Source organism: Heteronotia binoei, chromosome 15 (assembly GCF_032191835.1).
Source record: "Heteronotia binoei isolate CCM8104 ecotype False Entrance Well chromosome 15, APGP_CSIRO_Hbin_v1, whole genome shotgun sequence".
NCBI classification, from domain to species: Eukaryota; Metazoa; Chordata; class Lepidosauria; order Squamata; family Gekkonidae; genus Heteronotia; species Heteronotia binoei.
This window is the reverse complement of record NC_083237.1, coordinates 40,410,821-40,422,986: the sequence shown is the minus strand read 5'-3', so window position 1 is coordinate 40,422,986 and position 12,166 is coordinate 40,410,821. Positions and strand designations below refer to the sequence as shown.

General features: G+C 43.5%; 1 protein-coding gene and 1 pseudogene across 1 annotated transcript; both read left to right on the top strand.

The window, feature by feature from the left end:
- Positions 1-763: 763 nt before the first annotated feature.
- On the top strand, positions 764-1,692 carry LOC132584102 (olfactory receptor 9S13-like). Its single transcript, XM_060255896.1, is given in 2 exon segments — positions 764-1,238; positions 1,241-1,692. Coding segments are annotated over 2 exon segments (927 nt in total).
- A 9,535-nt stretch (positions 1,693-11,227) lies between these two features.
- On the top strand, positions 11,228-12,166 carry LOC132583530 (olfactory receptor 9S13-like; annotated as a pseudogene).

Genomic DNA, 12,166 nt, shown 5'->3' with positions numbered 1-12,166 from the left:
ACTGTTCGTCATAGAGCCAGCCCTGATGGTGCACATTCCACTGATGTCAAGAAGTGTGGCTAAACTTGAACAGTTAAAAGTAGCACTGATGTTTGGGCTGCATCAAAACCTGCCATAGTGCTTCTGTGCTCATGGTGCACAAAACATGCATGGTGTACTAACCCTAAAACATGGAGGTGTATGCACTAACATTCTGGGTTGAAGCAAACCAGCTTTTCTGCAGATTCCTTTCTGCTCTTCCAAAAATATTGTATTGGAGATTGCAGAACTTGTATGAATGGGGACTGTTAGAAGGAGCAAAACTGGGTCAGATTCAGCAAAAAGGATCCAACCTATGAAGTGTGAATGGGTAAAAGTGCATTTAGAATATGTGTTTGATCAGGTGCACTCACAGGAGAGACTGTGAGTCATAAGGCTGACTGGCCTTCCGTCCTCAAGGGTGTATTTTAATGCTCATTGCCTTTCACTCCCTGATAGATCCTAAATCTAATATCTCAGAACAATTTTGCTCATGTCTCCTTTTCTTTTTCAGGGCCAAAATTATTTCATGTAAAGCAACTATTGCACAAAAGAACTTTTTTTTGTTTTGTTTTTCAAAAAAACTTCCAGTAGGATAGTCTGTAAAATGTAGCGGCCTTCTGCTAGGAATTGCTGAAATCCCAAACTTACCTCAGGGATAAACCTGTTACACTACTAACCTGAAAAACCAGTTTCCTCAGTTTTAACCTCCGTCAATATGTTGCTCTTCACCCCACCAAACAATATGGAAAACTGCACCAGGATCACACAGTTCATCTTAGTGGGATTCCAAGGTGACCCTGAATTGCAGCTTGGTCTATGCTTTCTCTTCTTGCTGCTTTATATCATCACCTTGATGGGGAATATTGGCATGATCACTCTCATCACTGTTGATGCACAACTTCACAGTCCTATGTACTACTTTCTGAAGAACTTGTCCTTTGTAGATATATGCTATTCTTCAGTCATCACTCCCAAAGCAATGCTGAATTTTGCAACCAGAAATAAGGTCATTTCCTACAATGGATGTGCCATTCAAATGTTCTTCTTCTCACTCTTTGGGACTACAGAGAGCTTTTTCTTGGCCTCAATGGCATATGACAGGTTCAGTGCCATTTGCAGTCCTTTGGTTTATCATATTATCATGTCCAAAAAATTCTGTGTACTTCTGGTGGCTGTGTCATACTTCTTTGGCTTTCTAAATTGTTGTACACAGACGGGACTCTGGCATTGCCTTATTGCGTGTCAGGTGTGGTCAACCAGTTCTTTTGTGATGTTCCAGCTGTTATGCATGCCTCTCATGTGAACACTTTTGTCAATGAAATTGTACTCAGAGTAATGTGTGGGTTTATCATAGTTGTGACAGCCACAATTGTCCTAATCTCTTATGGCTACATTGTTGCTACAATCTTGCACATGCCTTCTGTTCAAGGGAGACACAAAGCCTTCTCAACATGCACTTCTCACATCATGGCTGTAATCTTGTTCTATGGAACAGCTTTCTTTATGTATGGCCAACCTGGGGCCATGTCTTCTCCTAACCAAGGCAAAGTAGTCTCTGTGTTTTATACTATTGTCATTCCAATGTTTAACCCACTAATATACAGCCTAAGGAACAAAGTAGTCAAGGATGCCTTATGGAGACAACTCAAAAGAATGTCATTGTTCCCATAAATACCCAGAAGTACCTTTCCACATGCAAAAGGAGTTAATATGTTTGTTTCTTTATATCAGCCACTAGGTATATGGCCTGCTATGAAGAAAAATGCAATTGTAGCAGGGAAAGTCCTGTGTTGTCCAATTAATAGTAAATCATACTCACAAACGAGGTCTGAGGCAAGGTCAGGAAAACAGCTTCTTTATTTAACGTGCATAAGCGCTCTATACACGGGCTCCAGACCCGAGGGTCTGAGCAATGATCACAGTTACCTGCCATCCCTTATAGGGGGCCTCCGCCCACTCACTACCTAAAAACACCCATGTTCTCCAGTTCCCTGGGAGGATGCCCACGTCATACTTTAATCACATCCGGGTTGTTTACCAGCTCTCTGGGCCCCTATTAGGGCCTCAACTGGCCCCTTATTTCCATATATAGAAGCCCTCAATACACACCCATACATACCCTCTTGCTCCATTGGTAGCACCTGCCATAGTTCCTCTTATGCTTCTTGATGGCGCTTTCACCCTGCGGTTTTTAGAAAGGGCAATGACCTTTTGTAGTTCCCTTTTTCTCAGCCAGCTAACACTCCCTTGCTTACACTGCTCCAAAAGATTATTTTCTAAAAGCACTGTTATTTAATCCTAGCATCGCCAAGCCATACATATTGATTAGGTATTGGTATTGATTTTGGATTGATGCCACACAATGGGCTCCAGAAAGAGGCTCTGGCAAGTGCCCCCCATCCATGCTGTCTTCCCATCCTTCCAAGTGAAGGCATTCACTCCCCCCTACACACCTCAAGGGGAGCTGATCTCTGGCATCTGGAGAGCAGTTATAATTCTGAGTGATCTCCAGCCCTCACCTGGAGATTAGCAACCCAGGAAAGAATGCATGCATGAGATGGTAAGGATATAACCCAAAGATTCCATGATAAACCAGTCTCAAACCTCTAAATATAATAAATAGAAATAAACAATTCTCAACAGAAATAATGAAATCAATTTACAAAATGAATTCAAAATATATATTAATTAATTCACCAGGAATGTAAATTTTCTGGCTATGTCCCAGAAAATTTGGACCTGACATTACAGGCTGTGGCAGGATGTCTCAGACTGAGCAGGCTGAAGTTGTATCCAATGAAGACAGAGGTCCTTCGCCTGAGTCGTGGTGGTCTGGGAGGAGAAATCCCCCTATCAGTTTTTGACGGGGCGCCATTGGTGATGGCGCACAAGGTCAAGAGCTTGGGGGTGCTACTGGAGCCTTCTCTGTCAATGGAGGCCCAGATAGCAGCCACTGCCAAATCCACCTTCTTTCATCTTAGGCAGGCAAGGCAGTTGGCTCCCTTCCTGGAGCGTAATGATCTGGCAACAGTGATCCATGCAACAGTCACATCGAGGTTGGACTACTGTAATGCCCTCAACATGGGGCTGCCCTTGTGCTGAACCTGGAAACTACAGCTGGTGCAGAACGCGGCAGCTAGGCTGCTATTAGGGCTCCCTAAGTGGGAGCACATACAACCAAGGCTGCGGGAGCTGCACTGACTGCCAATTGTGTACCGGATCCATTACAAGGTGCTGGTCATTACCTTTAAAGCCCTGTATGACTGAGGACCTGTCTACCTTAGGGACCGTCTCTCCCCATATTTACCCTAGAGGGTGCTGAGATCAGGTTCACAAAATCTACTGATAATCCCTGGGCTGAAGGAGGCCAAACTGAAAAACACAAGGGAAAGGGCTTTCTCAATTATGGCTTCCCACTGGTGGAATCAATTACCAGAGGAGGTGCGGGCCCTGTGGAGTCTTGCTGAGTTCCGCAAAACCTGCAAGACTACCCTCTTTAAGTTGGCCGTTTCTTAATGCAGATCCAGCTGTACTGTCGTTATGATAAAATCTGTATATTAGTAAGATCAGAAATTTTGAAAATGTAGCACTGAATACGATCGTATGAAATTGTTGGTTTTAATTAGATGGTTTTAAGGGAATTTTAAGGAGATTGCATAATGTTGTAGATTATTTTTTATTAACCTTTGTATTTTATATTATGTTGTGAGCCGTCCTGAGCCTGCTTCGGCGGGGAGGGAGGGGTATAAATTAAATGTTATTATTATTATTAGCATAAATGATGAGTCCAAAACCAGTTTCATAAAAGTAAGTCCAAAATATCATACAGAATATATCTTCAAATTCTCTTTTTAAATTTCAGGTAATCAATTTCAGTTCTCAAAATGTGCAGCATAGTACAATGGTCTTTGTGCTCACCTATTTATTTTATTTTAATTTGATTTTATTTATATCCCACCCTCCCTGCCAAAGCAGGCTCAGGGCAGCTCACAACATAAAACACAACAGTTAAAAACAATACATATTATAAATGACACATTCAATTAAAACAGTCACACCATCATTAATTAAAACAATTGGTTTTAGTCTCTTTTGATGTTATGTTTCAGTTTTCAGTGGCGACGGTATTTCCTCAGTTTCCCTACGACACAAACTCAACGTCAGTTGAAAGCCAACTGGAAGAAAGTGGTTTTACAGGCCTTGTGGAAGTGAACAAGGTTCTGCAAGGCCCTTACTTCCTCTGGTAACTGATTCCACCAGTAGGGGGCTGCAATCGAGAAGGCCCTTACTCCAGTGGTCTTTAATTTGGCCTCCTTCAGCCCGGGGATTACTAATAAATTTTGAGATCCAAAGTACCCTCTGGGGAACGTGTAGGGAGAGACAGTCCCTAAGGTAGGCAGGTCCTAAGCCATACAGAGCTTTAAAGGTAATAACCAGCACCTTGTATCGAATCTGGTACACTATTGGCAGCCAGTACAGTTCCCGTAGGCCCGGCTGTATGCACTCCCACCTGGGGCGTCCTAATAGCAGCCTGGCTGCTGCGTTCTGCACTAGCTGCAGTTTCTGGGTTTGACACAGGGGCAGCCCCAAGTAGAGGGCAATACAGTAGTCCAACCTCGAGGTGACTGTTGCATGGATCGCTGTTGCCAGGTCACCGCGCTCCAGGAAGGGGACCAACTGCCTCACCCACCTAAGAAGGAAAAAAGCGAATTTAGCAATGGCTGCTATCTGGGCCTCCATTGTTGGACCTGCCACGGCTTGCAATGCCAGATCCAGATTTTCTGGAATGGAGCCAGGTCAGCTGTCCATCAGCAGATAGAGCTGGATGTCATCAACGTACTGGTGGCAACCCAACCCATACCTCTGGGCAATCTGGGCAAGGGGGTGCATATAGATGTTGAACAACATCAGGGAGAGGACCACCCCCGGAGGCACCCCACAATTAAGTGCATGCCTCTGGGACAGCTCTCCCCAATCGCCACCCTTTGTTCCTGACTATCTAGGAAAGAGGAAAACCATTGCAAGGCTAACCCCTGAATCCCTGAGTCGGTGAGGCGACAGGTCAGTAGACGATGGTCGACCGTATTGAATGCAGCTGATAGGTCTAACAACATCAGCACCGCCGAGCCGCCTCAATCCAGATGCCGCTGGAGATCATCCACCAGGGTGACCAGCACTGTCTCTATCCCATGGCCTGGACAGACCCTTAATGCGATGAAGCGGTACTCCAATTTCCTTGTTTCACAAGAGCTTTGCCCAGCTGCATAAGAGAGTTACAAAAATTCATACAAGAATCCATAAAGGCACCCATGAACTAAATAAAATCTTATAATGACTCCTACCTTCACATTCATATACTTAAGACATGGCAAGAACGCATCAAAAGGAAAATTTTCTTTGATGAGCCTCTACCTCATTCATTCATTTGTATGAAACAACAACCCAAAGATGTACCCCAATGGCAACCCAAAGACTTATGTCATTCTCTTCTCCTTCACTTCATTCTCACAATAATGCTGTGAGATAAGTCTGTTGAGAGACTGTGACTAGTCCAAGGTCACTCAGAGAATTCTCATGGCATGAGTGGGGGATTTGAACCAGGAACTTTCAGATACTAGTCCAGCACTCTTAACCAACAGACCACACTGGCAAGGGAAGTTACCAAAAACAAAGGAAGATAAGGTGAAAATGGAAATATATTCAATAAATCCAACTGATGACCACAAATCTTGTTTCCATGGAATAAGGAATCCCAGGAACAGGATTGGGAGGGGACATTTCAGCCTACAGCAGGAAGCAGAAAATTGTGCTCCATATGTGCAAAACATCTGCCCAATAAAAAAACCCCAGGGAGTCTAACCTACTCTCTAGAACTTTCTCAGAATTATAGTTTAAAAGATTATGACCACTTCAAAGTCCACTTAGTTTTATGGGTGGCCCTGGGGGAGATGGAGATGTAAAATACACTCTGGCCTTAGGGCTTCAACCAATATAGGCATAAACATCCAGTTTTAGGAACTGTGATGGATCCAGGGCTTTTTTTGTAGCAGGAATTCCTTTGTATATTTGGCCACACACTTTTGATGTACCAATCCTCCAAGAGCTTATAGTAGGCCCTGTAAGAAGAGCCCTGTAAGCCCTTGGAGGAATGGCTACATCGGGGGGAGAGGTGTCACCTAATATGCAAAGGAGTTCCTGCAAGAAAAAAAGCCCTGGTTGGATCCTACCAGCTTTTATGCTTGGTTATTTCATCTTTTCGTTACATTCCCCATTCTGAGTAGCTTTTGCCCATGCAAGTCCCACCCCCTCTTTTTTTGGTGGCCAAAGGCTCCATTTCTAGTTTTTGTTCACCAATGGAAAAGCTTGTAGGCCTAACCCTCTGCTACCAGTGCCATCTACTTCTATTGTTTCTTGGCTGAGCAGAAGAACATTTCAAATTTAGCACAAATTATAAAGTTTGGTTGTAAAAGGGAGGATCTGTAATTGATTATGACAGGAAACTCTGTAACATTTTTCATCTTGGACGGAGTGAAAAAGCAGGAAATTGTTCTCTGTAGGAGATATTGCATCATATTTCTCCAGAGTCTGTATGTTTTCCTCTGAGAATGGGTAGCTTTAACAAATGCATAGACCAGGAAAAAAATACTGCCACATCCCATTTGTATCCACAGTAAGGGGACATTAACTTTACAGAAACAACTCTGGGACTGAGCTAACCGGTCAGTGTTCATACTGTTAGTTTGTTGGAATGGGAAGGTAAAAAAAAACTGTTAAGCTATACCTTCTGTCACAAGCTATACCTTCTGTCACATGATGACTGATTGGGGCCAAGCCTTCCATCCTACCTGGGAAGGTGACAGGGACAACCAAGCCTGGTGACTGGGACTCACTGCACAGCTGTGGAAGGGGGTACTGGTGGACTAGCTAAGGGAATGTGTGGGGATATGTGGCAGAGGAGAAAGGATTTTTTTTGGAGAAGTAGAAGGGGTAACCCACAGCAGGGGAAGAGGGCAGTTAGCCAAGCCCCCCAGAAATCTGTAGATAGTTTGGGTGCTTGAGTGGGAGAGGAGAGAGGAAACCCCCCAGGCAGAGACTCAAGCAATGTAGGAAGAAACAAGGTGCTTTTTGGAGGAGCAGAAAGGGGACTCCACAGCCAGGGAAGAGGGAAGTTAGCCAAGACCCCCAGAGGGTAATTTGGGTGCCTGAATGGGAGAGGGGAGAAGATACCCCCCAGGCAGAGACTCAAGTAATGCAGAAAGTAATGGGGTGCTTTTAGAGAAACAGAAAGGAGACTCCACAGCTAGCATGCAGAGAAAGGTAGGGTTGCCAATCCCCAGGTGGGGGCAGGGGATCCCCCGGTTTGGAGGCCCTCCCCCCACTTCAGGGTCATCAGAAAGCGGGGGGGGAGGGGAGGGAAATGTCTGCTGGACACACTATTATTCCCTATGGAGATTTATTCCCATAGAAAATAATAGAGAATTGATCCGTGGGTATCTGTGGCTCTGGGGGGGGGCTGTTTTTTGAGGAAGAAGCACAAAATTTTCAGTACAGCATCTTGTGCCTCTCCCCGAAATATCCCCCAAGTTTCAAAACGATTGGACCAGGGGGTCCAATTCTATGAGCCCCAAAAGAAGGTACCCCTATCCTTCATTATTTCCTATGGAAGGAAGGCATTGAAAAGGTGTGCCGTCACTTTAAATGTGATGGCCAGAACTCCCTTTGGAGTTCAATTATGCTTGTCACAGCCTTGATCTTGGCTCCACCCCTAATGTCTCCTGGCTCCCCCCCCCAAAGTCCCTAGATATTTCTTAAATTGGACTTGGCAACCCTAGAGAAAGGGCAGTTTTCAGAACCCACAAAAGTTAACAGTCCACCCCCAAATCAAATAAAAAACATGTTTTAAAAGAAAAAAATGTTTCCCACTCCTCACAGCAAAGAAAAAGGTGGCCAGGGGTGGGGGGGAGAAATGTAGCTCTGAATGCAAGGAAAGAAGAAAAAAGAAAGAGGTGATGCTTTTACTCTGACAATTTGTATAGAGGCCAGGGGATTCAACAGGTTTCTCCACCCGCCCCAGTAATTTCCACCACCACCCCAGTCCACCAAAAGATATTCTTTCATGCACAAGGAGAACAAGACTTGCAAAACCCAGATGAAAACAGAGGACAGGAATGTGCCTCCAGTAATTATATACATCCTCCCCACCCTATCCTGAGGAAGTCAGATCAATGCCTGCCATTGGCAATCAGACTTGCCTGTCGGCTTCAGACTGTCACTATTGGTCCCTCGATGGCTGGAAATATCCTACCCATACCCACTTTTCAGCATGAAACTCCATGGGTGGAGTTTCTTTGCCAAGAGTGCAGAAGAGGTTCCGAACCGGGCAGAAAGTTCAGAGACTTCCTGGTCCAAACATGTGACTTTCGAACCAAACTCTCAGAACCTCGAACAAGGTAAAGTCCGGGCCAGATTTTGTTTGGTGTTAAGGTCTGTGCCCATCCCTAATAAGATGTACTAAAAGGTATCACTCATCACATTATGACCCCTTATCCTTTTCTGCCTTTGAAATCTAATTGTTATGCTCAGGGCTTTTTTTGAGCAGGAATGCACAGGAATGTAGTTCCGGCTGGCTTGGCTTCAGGGGGTGTGGCCTAATATGCAAATGAGTTCATGCTGGGCTTTCCCTAGAAAAAAGTCCTGCGTGAAACAATGGTGATGCCAAGGGGTGTGGCCTAATATGCAATAAGTTCCTGCTGGACTTTTTCTAGGGAAAAACCCCTGGTTATGCTGAAACAATCAGAAAGATTTACATGATGAATACAAATGAAATGTACTGCTCCAAAGTGAATGATAGAGATAACATAATTTGATTGTACATGTACTACTGTGGCTCAGTGGTACATTATCTTTATGGTATGCAGCAGATTCTAGGCACAATCCTTACCACCTCCAGTTAAAGGAAGCATGTAACAAGTGATAGCAAGACCCTGGAGAGGTGCTGCCAGTCTGAGTAGACAATATCAAAAGGTCTGATTCAGGTTAAAGCAGCTTCATGTAGTCTCCCTACTGTGCTAGTTTTGTGTGCATAAGCATTTTTTTTAACCTGGAAGAGCATTCAAACAGAAAATCCTCAACCTGCAATTTGAAACACAGTCCAGTAACTGATGCAGTGTATGCATCTCCCTACATCAGGTTTTAGCACTTATAGAAGAAATTCTTATTCTCTCCATTTACATGAACAGTTAGGAATTCCTTAACACTGCATCAGCATTTTCAAATATAATATTCATCATTATACCAGTTGTGGAAATATTTGATGGAGCTTGTTACAGAAAGAAAAAATGAATGTCTCAATGTGGTCCTGCAGAATAGAGCACATAGCATAATAGCTGGTACAGGCATAGTGTGCCATACCACAGCTTGAATGTTGTTCTGCAATGTCTGTTTTTGTGATGCACAAAAATTCTGAAACAGAAGCACAATATCCCCAAGAGTTGCCAATCCCCAGGTGGGGGCAGGGGATCCCCAGTTTGGAGGCCCTCCCCCCACTTCAGGGTCATCACGAATTGGGGGGGGGAGGGAAATTTCTGCTTGGTACTCCATTATTCCCTATGGAAACCGATTCCCATAGGGTATAATGGAGAATGGATCTGTGGGTATCTTGGGCTTTGGCCAATGTTCCCTCTAAGCTGTAGAGTCTTGTGAGCAAAAATTCTGCTTTGTGAGCTACTGGCATTAAAGTTGTGAGCTACTGCATAAATTAGTGTGCGTTGGGGTCATCCTTCCTGAGCTAAGACAAAAATGTGTGAGCTGGAGGCTAAAAATCTGTGAGCTAGCTCACACTAACTCATTTTAGAGGGAACACTGACTCTGGCAGGGTTATTTTTTTTAGATATAAGAAGAAGAATTTATACTCCACCCTCCTCTCTGAATCAGAGACTCAGAGCGGCTTACAATCTCCTATATCTTCTCCCCCCCCATAACAGACACCCTGAGATGTGGGCGGGATTGAGAGGGCTCTCACAGCAGCTGCCCTTTGAAGGACAACCTCTATGAGAGCTATGGCTGACCCAAGGCCATTCCAGCAGCTGCAAGTAGAGGAGTGGGGAATCAAACCCGGTTCTCCCAGATAAGAGTCCATGCACTTAATCACTACACCAAACTAGCTCTCTCTACATCAAACTGGCTCTCTACACCAAAGAGGCACCAAATTTAAAGCAAAGCATCCAATGCCTATTCTTGAAACACCCTTCAAGTTTCCAAAAGATTAGACTAGGGTCTCCAATTCTATGAGCCTCTAAAGTGCTCCTATCCATTACTTCCAATGGAGGGAAGGCATTTAAAAGGTGTGCAGTCCCTTAAATTTAATGGCCAGAACTCCCTTTGGAGTTCAATTATGCTTGTCACAACTTTGCTCCTGGCTCCACCCCAAAGTCCCCAGATAGTTATTGAATTACACCTGGAAATCCTAATATCCCCAGAAACCAAAAAGGAAAGCTGTTACTTTGCCATTTGTATCACACAGCAGCTTGATGAATTGTGGGTGCAGGAAACAAAAAGTGTAGGGATCCTTGAACAATTAAAATTAGCACTGATGTTTGGGTTGCATCACTTCTTTCATAGTATTTCCATACAAATAGTGTACGAACTCTAAAACATAGAGGCATGTTGGATTGGATCAAGCCATCTCTTCTGCAGATTCCTTTTTGATCTACCATAAAGACTATGTTGTAGATTGCAGGACTTGTATGAACGGGGTCTGATGGAAAGAAGAAAATTGGTTCAGATTAAGCAAAAAGGATCCAACCTATGAAGTGTGAATGTGTTTAGAATATGTGTCTGACCAGGTACACTCACCGGAGAAACATCTTAAGGCTGACTGGCCTTCCGTCCTCAAGGGCATATTCTAATACTAATTGTCTTTCACTTTCTGATAGTTCCTAAAGCTAATCACCCACAACAATTTTGCTCACATGTCCTTTTCTCTTTTAGGGCTCAAATTAGTTCAAGTAAGATTACTACTCCACCAAGCAGCATTTTTTCAGAAACCTACCAGCAGGATATTCTATAAAATGTAAAAAACTTCTGCTAGGAATTGCTGAAATCCCAAATTTACCGTGATTTCACAAGGATAAAACTGTCAAACTGCTAACTTGAAAAACCCATTTTCTCAATTTTAGCTCCAGTCAATATCTTGCTCTTCATCCCCCTAAACAACATGGAAAACTGCACCAGGATCACACAGTTCATATTAGTGGGATTCCAAGGTGACCCTGAATTGCAGCTTGGTCTATGCTTTCTCTTCTTGCTGTTTTATATCATCACCTTGGTGGGGAACATTGGCATGATCACTCTCATCACTGTTGATGCACAACTCCCCAGTCCTATGTACTACTTTCTGAAGAACTTGTTCTTCTTAGATATCTGCTATTCTTAAGTCATCACTCCCAAGGCCATTCTAAACATTGCAACCAGGAACAAGGTTATTTCTTTCAATGGATGTGCCATTCAAATGTTCTTCTTCTCTCTCCTTGGGACTACTGAGTGTTTTTTTTTTGCTGCAATGGCATATGACAGGTTTAGTGCCATCTGCAGCCCTTTGCTTTATCATACTACCATGTCCAAAAAAATCTGTGCACTTCTAGTGGCTGCATCATACTTATTTGGCTTTCTAAATTGTTGTACACAGACGAGCCTCAGTTTCAGCTTGTCTTATTGTGAGTCAGGTGAGATCAACCAGTTCTTTTGTGATGTTCCAACTGTTTTTCATGCCTCTCATGTGAACACTTTTATTAATGAAATTGTACTCCTAGTAATGTGTGGGTTTATCATACTTGTGACAGCCATAATTGTGCTAATCTCCTATGGTTACATTATTGCTACCATCTTGTGTATACCTTCTGTTCAAGGGAGACACAAAGCCTTCTCAACATGCACTTCTTATATCATGGCTGTAACCTTGTTCTACGGGACAGCTTTCTTTATGTATGGCCAACCTGGGGCTATGATTTCTAATCAAGGCAAAATAATCTCTGTCTTTTACACCATTGTCACTCCAATGTTGAACCCACTAATATACAGCCTAAGAAACAAAGAAATCAAAGTTGTCTTTTGGAGACAACTCAAAAGAATATCTTTGTTCCATTAA